The sequence below is a fragment of the Plasmodium brasilianum genome, chromosome 9, assembly GCF_023973825.1.
Source record: "Plasmodium brasilianum strain Bolivian I chromosome 9, whole genome shotgun sequence".
Lineage (NCBI taxonomy): Eukaryota > Apicomplexa > Aconoidasida > Haemosporida > Plasmodiidae > Plasmodium > Plasmodium brasilianum.
The window spans coordinates 974,010-991,654 of NC_090122.1; the positions used below are offsets into that span (position 1 = coordinate 974,010).

At 26.6% G+C, this 17,645-nt stretch overlaps 5 protein-coding genes across 5 annotated transcripts; 4 read left to right on the forward strand and 1 right to left on the reverse strand.

Moving 5' to 3' along the window:
• Positions 1-954: 954 nt before the first annotated feature.
• MKS88_002832 (golgi protein 2) lies at positions 955-5,814 on the reverse strand (the record flags this gene model as incomplete). The annotated part of the gene is made up of 1 exon (XM_067215874.1): positions 955-5,814. The coding sequence occupies one exon, from the start codon at positions 5,812-5,814 to the stop codon at positions 955-957; it is 4,860 nt and encodes a 1,619-aa protein (XP_067073409.1).
• Positions 5,815-8,046: 2,232 nt separating this feature from the next.
• MKS88_002833 (RAP protein) lies at positions 8,047-8,511 on the forward strand (the record flags this gene model as incomplete). Its single annotated transcript, XM_067215875.1, has 1 exon — positions 8,047-8,511. One exon carries the CDS (start codon positions 8,047-8,049, stop codon positions 8,509-8,511), a length of 465 nt encoding a protein of 154 aa, XP_067073410.1.
• Positions 8,512-8,561: 50 nt separating this feature from the next.
• On the forward strand, positions 8,562-10,319 carry MKS88_002834 (RAP protein; the record flags this gene model as incomplete). The annotated part of the gene is made up of 1 exon (XM_067215876.1): positions 8,562-10,319. One exon carries the CDS (start codon positions 8,562-8,564, stop codon positions 10,317-10,319), a length of 1,758 nt encoding a protein of 585 aa, XP_067073411.1.
• A 1,104-nt stretch (positions 10,320-11,423) lies between these two features.
• On the forward strand, positions 11,424-12,210 carry MKS88_002835 (ribosomal protein L37; the record flags this gene model as incomplete). The annotated part of the gene is made up of 2 exons (XM_067215877.1): positions 11,424-11,738; positions 12,076-12,210. 2 exons carry the CDS (start codon positions 11,424-11,426, stop codon positions 12,208-12,210), a joined length of 450 nt encoding a protein of 149 aa, XP_067073412.1.
• Positions 12,211-13,676: 1,466 nt separating this feature from the next.
• On the forward strand, positions 13,677-17,273 carry MKS88_002836 (structural maintenance of chromosomes protein 5; the record flags this gene model as incomplete). The annotated part of the gene is made up of 1 exon (XM_067215878.1): positions 13,677-17,273. One exon carries the CDS (start codon positions 13,677-13,679, stop codon positions 17,271-17,273), a length of 3,597 nt encoding a protein of 1,198 aa, XP_067073413.1.
• Between the last annotated feature and the right edge of the window lie 372 nt (positions 17,274-17,645).

Consider the following 17,645-nt stretch of genomic DNA (forward strand, 5'->3'; position numbering starts at 1 on the left):
TATTAATAAAATTTTGTTCCTTTAAATAATAAAGTTGATATTTAAAAAATTGTTATGTTTCCTTATACTAAATGTGAAAATTTATGTATTAATATAATGCAAAAATCATATTTATAAAAAAAAAAAATTAATTTAATTTAAAAAAAAAAAAAAGTGAGGAAATGTAACATAAATTGATAAATTATGTAGAACTTTGTTTTTCCTATTTTTCCAATTATCACATATGTGTATGCTAGTGTATGTATATGTAAGTTCATATGTATGTTTATATGTATAAGTGTATATATGCACGTACGTACGTACGTACGTCTGTACATATATGAGCAATGCATAATAATTAAAAAATTTGTTGGCTAATATAAAAGAATAAACCTAAAATTATGATTAATTCAGCAACACAATTTATAGTATAGGAAACTGAGGTACTATAACAAATTAAAGAAAAAAAGGGGAATAATGTAGTAAAAGTAAAGGTGGAAATAATATGTATTCATTCATTTCTAAAAATTAAAATAATTTATATAATGGAAAAGGGGGACAAATACAAAAGAAAGGGGGAAAAAGGAAAAAAATAAAATAAATTACACAAAACAGGGAAACATACATATATATACATATGGCATGTACACGTATTTCTCAGAAATAAACATACAGTGGTACAATAAGCTCACAAAATAAATGTGTTATTATGAAAAAAAAAAAAAAAAAAAAAAAATTTTTACATGTAAATCAATGTAAAATAATGTTAACCCATGGGTGGAGGATCATTTTGGTAATTCCTGTAGACATATACAACTCGTTCTTCATTTTGGTACAACGCACAAATTGCATAAAATGGCATACATTTTATACACTTGTAGTATATAAGTATACACATATGGTACATATATGTACACGTGTATATATACGTATACATTTACGTACAGCGAGCATTGCGAGCACGTGAACTAACCTTCATAGATGCAGCTTGCGTTGTTTAAAAATAAGACTAAGAATATTACTATTTCTTATAATATAGAAAAGTACAACTACAAATATTACTATCCATATAATGTACCAAGTGGCTACTTCATTATTATTCATGATAAGATCTTCCTGCAAAGACAAATCAATATTGGCAATAATTTTTTCTCTCTTAGCACTTGTTGTTTTTAAACTTTTTGAAATAACTTTATCAAAATATTGTGGTAAAACGAAATAATTATTAATAAGTTCATATTTTTCCTTATTATAATGAAAATATAATGTAGGTAGTATCCAATTTAATATTACACCTGGATAGGTATAAGTATTTAAAACCATTTTGAATGCTTCAATTTTCATTGTATTTTTTTTCCCCTTATTTACTTGATCAAGAGTTGTATTAATTTTTTCCACAAGGTTAGCAGCTAAAGAATTCATATTTTCATTATTATAAATCAAGTCTGATATTTCATAATATTCATAAGGAATACGAGTAGTAACTAAAAATTTGTTTACATCTTTATTATGACCTTTATCTGTAATTACTACACATCCATTTAGCATTGCATCAATGACTGTTTTATTTAACATACCAGCAAATTTTGAACTGATTACACATACTTTACTTCTTTGTAAAATATTATAATATTCTTTCATTTTGTTTTTTATAAGTTTATGAGTTGTTTGTAAACCCCATACTTTCCAGTAATACAAATCTACCTCATATTTATAAATTTTATCTTTTAAGTTGTTCATATTTTTATTATATATATAATCCATAATTTTTTGAATAAGGAAATCGTTGTAATTACTTGATGTTGTATTATATAAATATAATATATCAATATCTCTTGTAAAGCTATTAAAAAGTGATGATGGGTCTTTAAAAGTACATACTGGTAAAAATAAATCTAACAATGAATAACTTAATTCAACACTTGGATTATGTCTATTTCCCATTTTCCTTGCAAGGTCATAATAATAAGTAGGACTTATTCCTCCTCTATTATTTGGTTCATTTTCTTTTACTTCAAAACATTTATCAAATTTTTTAAAACAGCATGGATTAACTGCATGTGGTAAGAAGGCCCACAAAGTTTTGTTATCATCATCATCATCATCATTATAGTCATTATTGGTACCATTCATACTATTGTAATAACCACTATTCGGATCATCCTTATCTAACGTTTCCTCCTCCGTATCGTCACCAGGTGAAGAAGAACCCTTTTTTCCTTCTTTTTTTTTTTTATGTTTATTTGTTATAATATCATTTGTGCGACTATTTGATACTTTATTCCATAAACTATTATGCAACTTCCTCCTCTCAGCTGCTGTGTCAATGCTACTTATCGGGTTATACTCAAATATATTTACTTGATTTTGAAAAAATATATGAGGAAACAAATTCAAATATGTGTTTTTTACATTATTATCCCATCCATCACTTATAAAAATTAGTGTAGTTAATTTGGGCATGTTTTTTAAAAAAAAATAATGATTGTAATAATTAGAAACAAAACTACTATGAACAAAAATTAAATCAAAAGGTTCACTTCCTATTTGTTTATCATAGTTATGTAATAAGGTATGTAAATTTTTGGAAAAAAATAAAGGATAGTGTTTAAAACCATAACCCCATATATAAGTATTCCATTTTAATTGATTTTCCATTACATCATATAAATTGAAAAAGTATCTATCCAATGATGTAGAAAAAGCTTTTTTTGTTGATAAAAATAAAACACGAGGAACTCTTAATATATACTTAGAAGTATTCTGTATATTTGATTTTACATTTAATGGTAACAAGGGTACAAGAAATGAGTCCGATTTTTTAAAATGATGCTTAGCATTCTTATAACTATCTATGTGTTCTTTTACCATTGATTTTACATCAATATCCAAACTTTCTAACATATACTCTAAATTACTATAATTTATATAGGAAAATATGCAATTTTTATTTTTATGTGATGAACAATTACATTCATGTAAATTGTCACTCTCACCACTAATCAACCCTCTTAAGACACTCGCATTTTCCATTTTATTCTTTCTTAACATATTACTATTAATAGACCCACTTTCCACTGTTTCGTGATCGTCTAATTCGTTTATATCTTCAAACATCTCTGTCTTCTTTTCTTTTTCTGCATCACTCATCTGTTCATATACTACATCATCTTTTTCATGTATAAATATATTCTTTTCAAAACTATCATCTATGTTATATTTATTTTTTATATCATTTTCACTGATCAAATCATCCAGAAGTTTCCTTTCATATGAATACGGGTTATACTTGTCTCTTAAAGATGAAAAGAACGTTTTCAATTTTTCATTTTTCTCATTTAATTCTTTATTATTCATATTTTCCTTACTTTTTTTTATTAAATTTTGCAACTCGTTTATCAAATCCCTCTCCTTTTTGTTATATTCTAATAATATTGATTCTTTTGATTTTGTAGAACCATCTGTCACACTTTTATCTAATGAAAAAGGAGCATTCTTATTTTTTTCTGAGTTTAAAAATTTTCCCAATATAGACTGAATATCACCTATAACTTTGTTATTGTTCCCACTTTTATTCTCGTCCTTATTATTATTATTAAGATGTCCGAGCAACTCTGTTAAATGCTCCAAAGGATTTGAACCCTTCCCACCACTACCATCCCCACTATTTTTACCTCCCATATTTCCAAGCAAGCTTGTTAAATGCTCCAATGGATTTGAACCCTTCCCACCACTACCATCCCCACTATTTTTACCACCAAGATGCCCGAGTAACTCTGTTAAATGTTCCATTGGGTTTGAGCCCTTCCCACCACTACCATCCCCACTATTTTTACCACCAAGATGCCCGAGTAACTCTGTTAAATGTTCCATTGGGTTTGAGCCCTTCCCGCCACTACCATCCCCACTATTTTTACCTCCTAAATTTCCAAGCAAGCTTGTTAAATGTTCCATAGGATTTGAATCCTTCCCGCCACTACCATCCCCACTATTTTTACCTCCCATATTTCCAAGCAAGCTTGTTAAATGCTCCAATGGATTTGAACCCTTCCCACCACTACCATCCCCACTATTTTTACCACCAAGATGCCCGAGTAACTCTGTTAAATGTTCCATTGGGTTTGAGCCCTTCCCGCCACTACCATCCCCACTATTTTTACCTCCTAAATTTCCAAGCAAGCTTGTTAAATGTTCCATCGGATTTGAACCCTTCCCACCACTACCATCCCCACTATTTTTACCTCCCATATTTCCAAGCAAGCTTGTTAAATGCTCCAATGGATTTGAACCCTTCCCACCACTACCATCCCCACTATTTTTACCACCAAGATGCCCGAGTAACTCTGTTAAATGTTCCATTGGGTTTGAGCCCTTCCCGCCACTACCATCCCCACTATTTTTACCTCCTAAATTTCCAAGCAAGCTTGTTAAATGTTCCATCGGATTTGAACCCTTCCCACCACTACCATCCCCACTATTTTTACCTCCTAAATTTCCAAGCAAGCTTGTTAAATGTTCCATCGGATTTGAACCCTTCCCACCACTACCATCCCCACTATTTTTACCTCCCATATTTCCAAGAAAGCTTGTTAAATGTTCCATAGGATTTGAACCCTTCCCACCACTACCATCCCCACTATTTTTACCACCAAGATGCCCGAGTAACTCTGTTAAATGTTCCATTGGGTTTGAGCCCTTCCCACCACTACCATCCCCACTATTTTTACCACCAAGATGCCCGAGTAACTCTGTTAAATGTTCCATTGGGTTTGAGCCCTTCCCGCCACTACCATCCCCACTATTTTTACCTCCTAAATTTCCAAGCAAGCTTGTTAAATGTTCCATCGGATTTGAACCCTTCCCACCACTACCATCCCCACTATTTTTACCTCCTAAATTTCCAAGCAAGCTTGTTAAATGTTCCATCGGATTTGAACCCTTCCCACCACTACCATCCCCACTATTTTTACCTCCCATATTTCCAAGAAAGCTTGTTAAATGTTCCATAGGATTTGAACCCTTCCCACCACTACCATCCCCACTATTTTTACCTCCCATATTTCCAAGCAAGCTTGTTAAATGTTCCATAGGATTTGAACCCTTCCCACCACTACCATCCCCACTATTTTTACCTCCTAAATTTCCAAGTAAGCTTGTTAAATGTTCAAGTGGATGGGCTGCTTTACCATTTGCACCGTTATCTTTATTATGACTTGCATCATTTGTATGATCACTGTTGCCCTTATTTGAAAAGCTATTAAAAAGATTCATTAAATTTTCTAAATTAGCATTTGATGAGCCATTAGAATTCAATACGTTTTTAAGCATATCCAAGTTATTATTATTAGTACTACTATTATTATTATTATTATTATTATTATTATTATTATTATTATTATTATTATTATTATTATTATTATTATTATTATTATTATTATTATTATTATTATTATTATTATTATTATTATTATTATTATTATTATTATTATTATTATTATTATTATTATTATTATTAATATTATTACTATTATTACTATTATTGCTATTATTGCTATTATTACTATTATTGCTATTATTACTATTATTATTTCTATTAATATTACTATTATTATTACTATTATTATTACTACCACTATTATTTAAATTGTCTTTGTTATTATTTCCTTTATAAGCATTTAAAAGATCTCCAAGATTACTGAGATCAACGTCACCCGAGTTTTGGTTTGTTTTACCATTGTTTACATTATTACTATTTGATTTATTATTTTCATTTAAGCAAGTTACATATACTGAAATAAAAGAATATAAACACACACATTTACTAAAAATATTCATTTGTATGAAAAAATTAAGTAAATTTATGGAAATATAATAGCATAAAAATTAAGTCATGGAAAAAAATTATTTTAAAAAACAGAAAATTGTTGTCAGTTGCTTGAAAAAAAAAAAGTCTGTACTTGTTTAATGAAAAAAAAAAAAAAAAAAAAAAAAAGGTTTATAAGTATATATTATTTATATTTCATTTTTTTAAACTTTCACAATGAACAAAAAAAAAAAAAAATTGAAAAAGAAATAGAAATACAAATAGCAATAGAAATGCAAAATATTATTATATATAATACGGGGAAATAAATTCATAAAAGTGTAAAAAATTAAACTTTATTTTTTTTTAATATTCTTACATATATGTGCATATATTAGCAATAATACATAAAATATAAGCGTAAAGGTGTATAAATACACAAATGCTTATAATTATGTGCGTATACACATTTGTATATAATTATGTGCGTATACACATTTGTATATAATTATGTGCATATACACATTTGCATATAATTATGTATAAGCAAAATAATATACATATATCTATATATAATATTTTTAATAATATGTGAATATATAACATAATTCATCTTAATAAAAATAAATTATCAAGTCTGCTTAGTTACAAGCTCCAAATTTTCACTTGCTGTTTTTTTTATTTTTTTAACAATTAAATATTTCCAGTGCAACTCAAAATTAAAAAATAAGCTAAAACTTTCAAAATGCAATTAATATCAACTAAATATAATTTTTTCCAGCTAAGTTCGCTTAGCTATTACCAAATTTAAATCAGCATAAGTAAACGTATTCATACGCACATTTGTAAATAAATAAATAAATATATATATATATATATGCATACATACATTTATACAAATTTATACAAAATTGTACATATTTATACGTATGTATATATATATATATATAAACAGGAACACAAGAAATATTGAACAAAATGACGAAGAAATAGCTTTCTATCAATTACTATATCTCGTTTTCTCCAAATGATACATATTTACATGTACTTATATATATATATATATATATATATATATATTTACAAATATTGATATATTTATATATATATTGACAAATATACGTATATACTTTAATTAGAATAGCTAAATGTTTATAATGTGTTGAATTATTTCATGTTAATAAAAAAAAAGATCACATATGTAAAGAATACACATAAAAATATGACAAGTTCATGTAAATTTTAATATACAGTATGAAAAAGATGAATTTTTTTCATATTTATATGACATCAGTGTAATAATAATTGTGTGTTACAAAACTTTCTCTATAATTTTGTTCATTTTTTTTAATAAGCACTTTTTTATAAAAAGAAGAGAATTAAAATAAATAAAAAAAATATTACAGGTGGTTCATATTATTATTATTATGATAAATATCTAGAACACTATATGGTTCTTGTATACATAATTACATATATGTAATCGTTTATATATTTTTATACATTAATATATAATTAAAAAGCGCAAAATATTCCTGTCATGAAATATTTAAAAAAAAGAAAGGCTGAAGTTTTTCGTTCATTTGTAAATATGAGAAATTATAAAAATTTAAGAAGTATACATTATGAATTAAGGAAAAATCCTTTTTTTTACAATTGTAAAAATGGTATAAATACATTTAATCAAATGGGTAAATTGAAAAAAAAAAAAAAAAAAAAATGTATCTATTCAAAATTAATTATATATTATGGTGAACATTTCAGGTGAATACACATATAATATATATATATATATTTATAAGAATGCATTACACGAACAGGTGCATAATTAAACTTGTACAATAGGATATGAGTGTATATTTTTTTATCTCAAAAACACTTCATTTAATATAGGATTAATTAAAAAAAAAAAAAAGTTAAAAAAGAGTATAGAACGAAAAAGTGCTTTTTTTCTTTTTTTTATGTATGATTTCCTTTTTTAAGCAACGCAATTAAATTAAGTGGGGTGAAGTATAAGAATTACGGTTTTGTAGATTCACATATATATATATATATATATATATAACGTACATTTTTGGAAAAGAAATAATGTGTAAGCATTATGTGCCCATAGAAACCGCATTATTTCTGTAAATTAGCTTTTTATGGATAACTCATGCAGAGCATTTATGTAAAATATACTATGAGAATTCTTTTATAATTAAAAAGAATATAATATTTTGAAGAATATGTTTTTTACAAATGTAAGATTTATAAGCAAATTAATGAAAATCAAAATTTCCAAAAGGAAGAGTTGGATAAAAAGAAAAAAAAAATGGATGTTACCTAAAATTGAAAAATCGTATTTAAAGCAGGAGCAGGATTTTACCGTTCCTCATAAAACCATACCACTCAATGAAAATAAAAAATACGAAGCAAATAGGAACAATAATAACAGCAATTATAGTAATGATGGCAAATATAGTAAAGATAGCTATAATAACGAAAATACGAAAAATATAGACTCGGAAGAAACAGGCTATAATCGAATGTTAGAAGAACTTAAAGGAAAGGGGAAAAAGAACTTGAAACCACACGAATACAAGAAATTACTTAAAAAGAAGGAGCATATTCCAAAAAATGATGACAAAATAAGTTTGAGACATTTATTGCAAAAAGGGAGAAAAAATGTGAATTTAGATATTCGAGATTTTAAGGAAGAAGAGAAAGAAAAAAAAAAAAAGAACTGAACACTTTTTGGTATATGCCAAATCCTTTTGAAAAAAAAGGGGTATATGGAATGAAGGAAAATTCTTTTTATAAATCTTTTATAAGAGATAGAGAAAGACAGTTAGATAATGTGGATGTGAAAAAATTAAATGAAAATGAACGAAAATTATTAAATGATATAAATAAAAAGAAAAATAGTAATTACAATAATAATAATAGAGTGAATGAAGAATTATTAGATAAAAGCGTTTCGTTAGAAGAAACAGAGGAAAAGGAAAAAAAAATTCGAATTAGTCCCAGAAAATATTGGTTTCACAAAGACTATTTCTCTCCTGATATATCAACATTAAATACAGTAAGGGCCAGAGAATTGCGATTTTTAATGATGAATGAAGCAAAATTAGTTAGAAAGGGGAAAACTGTAGATTTGGAATTATGGTTAGCTTTCATGAACAGAGTCATAACTTTGTCTACAAAAGTACATGTACGAAGTCTTTTAAGATATTTACAAACTATTGCATCTGTTAAAGTTACTAATAAAAAAATGATAAATGATATATTGTGTGAGATTTTTAATAGAGAAAATAATATGAAGCCAAAGCATTATGTATATCTTTTTCAAAGTTGTTCAAGATTAAAATGGAATGATTTTAAATTAATATATGCATTAAAAAATATGACCTTATGTTGGTCTATTCTGAGAAATAATTTTTTGATAAAATCTGCTAATTCTATTTCTAAATTAGATTTAGCAAATATTGTATATAGTAAGGCTTTACAAATAACATTACAGGAAAGATTAGGTAATTTCACAGGGAAAGAATTAAGAGCAATTAAGGCTATAACTTTTCTCGAATTTTTTAATGAAGAAATGATCATAAAATTTATATCATTAGCTACATTTTACAAAGAATATTTCAATTATTACACAAGACATTTGCAAATACTGTACTTATATATTATGTTGTTTCACACATCCATATATAACAAGCTCACTGAGGAGCAAAGGGAATTTCTACAACGCTATTCAAGGGAAAGCAATTTAAAAAAAATTAACAAAATAAACCATAAAAATTATTTGAACAGTTTGAGGAGAAAGGAAAGAACGGTTAGAGGGTGTTTACGCAGTGATGATAACGACTGTTCAGGTAGCCACTATCCATGTAGCGACTATTCAAGCACCGACGATGAGGGATGTTCAGATAGCGATTATGAGGGATGCTCAGATAGCGACGATGCGGGATGCTCAGATAGCAACGATGAGGGATATTCAGATGGAAACTCTTCAAGTAATGACAAGGATATTTACTCAGGAAACGTTGGAGATGATGATGATGAAATTGTTGAAGATGGAGTGAAGTTTTACAATAAACCAAATATAATGAATAACACTAGTAGAAACTTGAAAGAAAAAGTCCAGATCGATGGAAAAAATAGTGAACATATTAAATTAGGAGATAAAATATGTGGTGGGTATACAAGTATGCTACATAAAGAGGTAAGTGATCTATTAACGATATTAAAAATAGAACACCTAAATTCAGTTAAATGTGGACCTTTTATGGTTGATATTTATCACCCTGAATCAAATTATATTATTGAATTAAATGCACATTTTCAGTATTATTTAAATTCAGAAAATTTAACGGCTTTATCAAAATGGAGACATAAATTTTTGTTTCAGATGGGGTATAAAGTAATTCATATTCCATATCGTACATGGAATAATATACCTAATGATAATCAAAAAATTGATTATATATGCAGCGTTTTACCAAATATTGTATTAGCGAGTTCACCTGTTTATTCACACATGGGTAATTTTTAAAATTATAGATGTTCCATACATTTACGTTATTACGTGTGTGTTCATGTACAAATGGAGGTATTTTATACTTTATATTTTTCGTTAACGTTTGTGTTAGTTAATTTTACGCATTTTTTCGGTATTTCGTGTATTCACTTTTTAAGAATTTCATTTGTTCATTTTTTAAGCAATTCATTTGTTCTTTTTTAAAGTATTTTATATATCATTTTTATGAATTGCTCATTATGTAGAGCGCTTCATATTTTTTTCCATTATTTTCAAAAATTTTTAGTATAAATAGGTGAAATAAACCTTAAATATTTTGCATTTCAGATGGTTATAATCAACGCGCATCCGCGTGGTATAATAAAAAAAAAAAAAAAAAAAAAAAAAAGTAAAACATACAATACAAAACAAAACGTGTGATAATTATAATCGCTTCAACTGTTGTACTTCTTAACTGTGCAACTGCAAAACATATTCAAGAAGAAATTGCAGTTTTTCCATGATACATAAAAATATTAAACCAGTTCAACAAAAAATGCAGCGCATTCGTAAGTACAAATTGTACACATAAGAGAAGTACAATGGCAGTGATAAAAATGCCTACATAATAAGCTTGACGGATCATGAAAAGGAGAAAATAATGCACATTTACTTTTTGAAATGTTAATGAAAAGAAAAAAAATGGTATTTCATAAAAGCCAGTTTCTTTAAAAAGATTAAGCACAAAGTAAATAAGAAGAAATATTATTCTACATATGAAAAAAAAAAAAAAAAAAAAAAGCAGTTTTTAAAATTGCAGAATGAAATTAGGGGTTATTAAATGTTTATATTTGCATATATATATATATATATATAAAGCAAATGGCCCAATTTGTATTTATGCGAATAAATTACTTTACCTAGGTAGCTATTTTAACAATAAAAAAAAAAACAAAAAAATTGTATAATGTATTAAATAACCTGACTTAGGAAAATCAGCTGTTTATTATGTAAAATAATGTACAAAAAAAAAAAAAAAAAAAAGTAATAACTTCGATAAATGTTAATAAAAAAAAAAATGATAAAGTATTAACTTCGATAAATGTTAATAAAAAGAAAAAAAAATGAAAAAGCATAGAGATGTTGCAATTATACAAAAATTTTATTTTACACATAAATAGAAGATCCGTATTTCCTATATGTATAAGAAATGTTTTTTTAAGTAATTACTCATTGGCCCCAAAGGTAAAGTCTGGTAAAAAGGGGCAAGATAAAAAAGATTCTGGTAGTAATAAAACGGAAAGTAGTGAAAAGGTTCACGTTTTTAATATATATAACTCTGTTGACAAAGATCATGAAATTTTACCTGACCATGCATATCCGAAGTGGTTGTGGAAATTAGAAAAACCATTGAAGACTTATGGTGAATTAGCCCTAATGTTTTTATACGGAAAGGTGAAATTAAAAACAGTATAATTTTTAATTAAAAAATTATGAGGAATTTTATAGTATTATTTAATAAACTGTAGAATTGTGTTGCTCACTTATGTAGTTCTATAAATACAGAGTTGCACGTATATGAGCGCATATATACGCACATGCGTGCGTAAATTTCCATGTGTATATCGATCTCTATCTTTCTCTCTCTCTCTCTTTATCTCTCTCTCTATCTCTCTATCTATCTATATATATATATATGTGCAGTTTTATGAAGCATATCAGGAAGATTTTCAGGATAACAGTACTTAATTTTTTTCTTTTTTTAAATAAAATATTTTAATTCCTTTTTTAGGATGTTGAAAATTCCACAGCACAAGATTATTATCGCTTTCGTAGGTTGCATAATAAAAATTTAATTAAATTAAATAATTTAAGATTGAAAAAATCAAAACGATCAACAGTTAAACCTATCTTTTGGGACCTCTAGATCGAAGGAGGAAAAAATACAACCTAGATGGGTACATTTATATGTATGAATATATATGAGTATGTTTGCATATATATATATGCATGAATATATAGGAGTATGTATATGTATCATATATATTTTTATGTACATATATGAGTATGTATGTATACATATATTTATATGTACTGTGTGTTAAAATGCATTAATTCAACTTACTCTATTACCCCGTTTTTTAAACTAGTGTAAAAAAGAAAAAGTATTCCCACAAAACATTGCTCAATTTTTACCCTATTATTTTATCATCAATTTTGTTCTCTTTTTTCTCTTTTAAAACGTACAGATATTTGTTTTTTTATAAATATGTGAACAAGAGCATGCCCCCCAAAAAATATATGTAAAGAAGAATTGTTCAAAGAGTATTTCTTCGACGTACATTTTTTTTTTTTTTTTTTGTTAACCATTGCTTTATTTTTTACTATATAATTTTTTTTTTATATATATTGTTATTGTCGATTAAAAAAAAAAATAAAAAAAAGTTCTTATGCATGTTTACTGACAATAATAAAATCAAATTAAACTTGTTTTAAGCGTAACTTTAACATTGCATATTTGAGAAAAATCCTCATACGTATAAATATAAATACGTATGAATGTAAGCGTGCATATATGTATGTATGTGTTCATGCGTGTATGTGTTCATGTATGTATGCATATATTCACGTATGTATGTATATATTCACGTATGTATGCATTTATACATACGCATTCGTATACACATATACACATACGTACGCATATGTTCTCTCGTAACAAGTAATATGATTGTTACACAGAAAAAAATAATAATCCTTAAAAAGAGTAAAAATGAAAAAACATAAAATTCAGTGAAAGAAAATAAACATAAAATTCTCCAAAGTTATTTTATGTTAGCTTGCATGAAGGAGTTTTTTTTTTTTTTTTTTTTTTTATAGCAAAATTTCCTGCATTTTTTTGTGTGGATATAAACTAAAGGATTCATTTCAATTTTTTTCTTTTTTTCTTATTTTTATGTGTTTACATATTTTGTTCGACCTGCAGCTCCGTTTGCATAAAGTTTTGTGTGTAAGTGTGTATATATATAAAATAGGAATGTGTACCATAGAAAGCGGAGTAATAGAAAATAATATACAAGAAAGCGAAAGAAACGGAAAACACGAAAGAAGCGGGAAAATCCTTCTTTCCCCCGTATATTGTTCATAACACTGAAAATTGCCCACGCGCGTACATGTCCACACACTAATATATATATATATATATATATATATATATATATATATATATGTACGTATGTATGTATACATGCACGCGTGCATATTTTTAAGATATATTCTTAATCACGTAGTGGGGGTGTTTACACAGTAGAAACACAATACATAATGTTTAGAGTTCTGTGGAACGAATTAGCAAAAAAAAAAAAAAAATGATAAGGCAAAGGCTTCTCAGAAATGGCATTTTCTAATAAGAGGAAATTAGTTAAACCAGAAAAAGTTTCGAATAAGAAGAAAAGCAATACATCTAATAAAAATAGGGATAATTTTAATGTAAAGACAGAAATAAATCATGTGAACAGTGATATTATATCAATCGATGATGAGAAGGGTTATGATAAATGTAGTAATGCTAATGATAGTAACATGAATGATAGAAGGAGAACTGGCAGAAATGCAAGGTCTACCCAGATGAACAGGAATTATTTAGATGATAGCACTGAATGTTTTAAAAATTTAAAGAAAGGAGCAGTTATTGAAATAACTGTATACAACTGGATGGTGTTTAGTGGACCAATAAAGTTAAAAGCACAAGAAGGAATAAATTTAATTGCTGCAGCAAATGCTAGTGGTAAATCTTCCATCGTATGTGCGTTAGTGTTCGGGTTAGGATATAACTCTAATGTTCTATCAAGAAATAAAGAATTAATTAATTTTATTAAAAAAGGAGAAAAAAAAAGCTATATAGAAATAGTGTTAAAATGTAATGAATTAAGTAATATATGTATAAAAAGAATAATGAATATTATAGACAATAAAGTTAAAAGTTTTTGGTTTATTAATAACACAAAAGTAAACTATATAAATATATTAGATATGCAAAAGGAATTTAATTTAAATTTAGATAATTTGATTACCTTTATGCCTCAAGAAAATGTAAGCAAATTTTCAAGGCTCACTCCTGAGGAACTATTTGAATGTACACTACTAGCTATTGATAAAAAATTATTGGATGATTATAACTATTTAAAAAAAATAGTACAAGAAAAAAAAGATGATGAAACTCGGGTTCAGATGTATGAACACGAAATTAAGGAAGAGGAAAAACTAGTAACCGATTTACAAGAAAAAATAGCGAAATTTGAAAACTTGAAAAGCATACTTGCTACTGCTAAACTGTACAGGGTAAAAAAGTCTATGTTAGCTATGAGTATGAAGAAAGAGCAGTTAAAAAAACTAAAGGAACGGATTGATACTTTAGTTAAAGAGAAAGATACTCATTTTAATACACTGAGATTTTATTTATCTGAATTAGAAAAATGCCACAAGGTAATAAATAGTTTGTCAATAGAATATACGGATAGAAAGAAAAAAATCAGAGAAGCAGTCAATGAATACATTAAGATGAAAATAAAATTCGAAGAAATAGAAAAAGAAATTTTAAAAGAAGAAAAGGTTATGGAGGATACTGTACAAAATATGTGTGAAAATAAGGAGTATATAAAAGATTTAGAAAAAAAGAAAAAAGAGGTAAAAGAAGAAATGCAACGAATTGAAGCATTTTTTAAAGAGAAACAGAAATATAGTAAAGATACTCAAAAGAGACAAATTTTGTTGGAAGTAGAACTAAAAGAATTGTCGAATCAGAACAAACAATTGTTAATGAAAAAATATACGTTACAATCTGAACACAACTCACTTGTTGACAAATTAAAGAAAAGACAAAATTATCAAAACATACAAGAAGAGAAATTTCTAAATAACATCGAGTTTACATTAAGAGAAAGAATTATGAACTATAAAAAAAACATAAAAAATATTGTTAAAACATATAATTTATTAAGTGATCACTTTCTAGAAAATTTAAAAAAAAAATATGATGAATCAAAGATAGCTAGCCAAAATGAATTAAACAACGAAATTATGGAGGAGTTATCAAAAAAAAATATTTTATATGGTCCTCTTTGTAAATATATTAAATGTATTCAGCCGCAGTTTGATTATGTGGTGGAATTTTTTTTAAAAAAATATTTCAATAGTTTTTTATTAATTCAAAAGGAAAACAAAGATTTGTTAGAAGCATTGTATAAAAAATATAAACTATCTGTAATAACTGTTTCAAGGGAAAATCATAAATATTGTTATGTAACATATGAAATGAAAAAAAGAGGAGTGGAATATTTTTTATACGAATTATTTGATAGCCCGGAAGTCGTAAAAAATGGGTTAATAAATTTCTTACCAATAAATATTGCCTTTATTGTAAGAGGAAATACTCTAAAAAATAAAGGAACAAACGAAATAAATGAGTTTAACAATTTTATGATAAAAGAAATTACAAAGCAGTTGAATGAAGATGTAAGTAGTTTGCTTTATTTTTGTGATAACAATGTGCATAGATACAAAATAAGTACATACGATAAAAATATTTTTATCGATAACTTTTCCTTTATTGATAAGAAATGCAAAATTCTATATTATATCAATAACGATGTAAAAAAAGATTTAAATAATTTAAACGAAAAGAAAGACAAATGTGAGGAAGAGTTACAAAAATTGCAACAAACTTTTCAAGAATTTGAAAAAACAAAAAGGGATAAAAATGATGAATATAATAAAATAATTTTAGAGAAAAGTGAAATAAATTTAAAAAAAAATAAATTCAATTTGCTTAAGAAAGAGTTAAACACGTTAGAGGAAAATTTGAATTTGTATTTGAAAGGAGAAAATGTAATTGATGAAAAACGAAATAGAGTAACAAAAAATATTAATATATTAAATGAAAAGAAAATAAACATTTGTGATACGTACTTTACTATATTAAAAGAACATAGAGTATATGATAAGGAGGTATTTACCTTATCACACAAGATAACACAATGGAAACGGTACTTAACTATTATAAAAAATGAAAATTCAGAGAACGAGGAAAAACATCAAACATTAAAAAATAGCATTGAGCTGGAAAAGACAAAATACACATCCTGCTTACATGATATAAACGAGTTAGAGCAGCTAATCAAAGTGCAAAAAAAAGAACTAACAAAAGAAGAGATAAATGCATTGAAAGATATACATTTGTCTTTTGAAGAATTAGAAAAAAAATTACAAGAGTGTTTAATACAACAAAAAATATATAATAATTTAGACAAAAGTGAAGAAAAGTATAACATGCTTGTAGTATCTGTCGAAAGACATAAAGAAAGTATTGAAAATAAAAAAAAAGAAATCCATTTTTTAAAAAAAAAATTAGAAAATTATGATAAACAAACTCAGTTCGTATTACCCAATTGGGTTAATCAAATAAATGAATATATTATTTTTTTAAATTATAATTTTCAAAAATTTATGAATTTTATAAATTCAAATTATGATGGTCGAATAGAATTAATAAAAAAAAATGATTTTTATGAAAAGTGTCAATTATTCATTAAAGTTAAATTTAAAACGAACGCCCCCTTTTTGTTATTATCCATATCGCATCAGTCAGGTGGTGAACGATCCTTAACAACCATGTTGTATATACTGTCAATTCAAAAGTTAACAAAGAATGGCTTCTACGTTCTAGATGAACTAAATCAAGGACTTGATCAAACTAATGAAAAGAGAATTTTTGAGTTGCTCTCCTGTTTGTCAAATCCCACCATGTACAAACAACATTTCCTTCATGATTACCAGTACAAATATATTAAAATTAATTATCATTCAAAACCACAATATTTTATATTAACCCCTCAAATAATTAAAAATATGTTTTTCAAAGATATTACCGTTCACTATCTCTTTAACGGTTTTGGTGTTCTGGACGATCAGTTTCTCGGCTTCTACGACTGAGCGTGGGGGAAAAGGGGGAGGGAACGGGAGCACGCACATAGCATGCGTTCGTGTATGTATGTATATGCACGTACTTATGTATGTAGGTGTAAACATTTTGACCTTCCCCTTTTTTTGTTCGCGATTTTGTGTTATGCACCCGATGAACACATGCTCGCTCGACATCTGAACGCTTTTACGTGTTACACTTTTTTTCGTTTTTATTAGCACTGTTATATATTACTTCATAAGTGCTCTATGAACTCTAAGCTATACGTATACTTTACACTGCATACTTGAGTAGAAAATATAACTATAGGGGTTTTAAAATAAGAGAAAATCGCCTTACTGATTCCTTTTTTTTTTTTTGTACTCACGTGGAATTTACATACA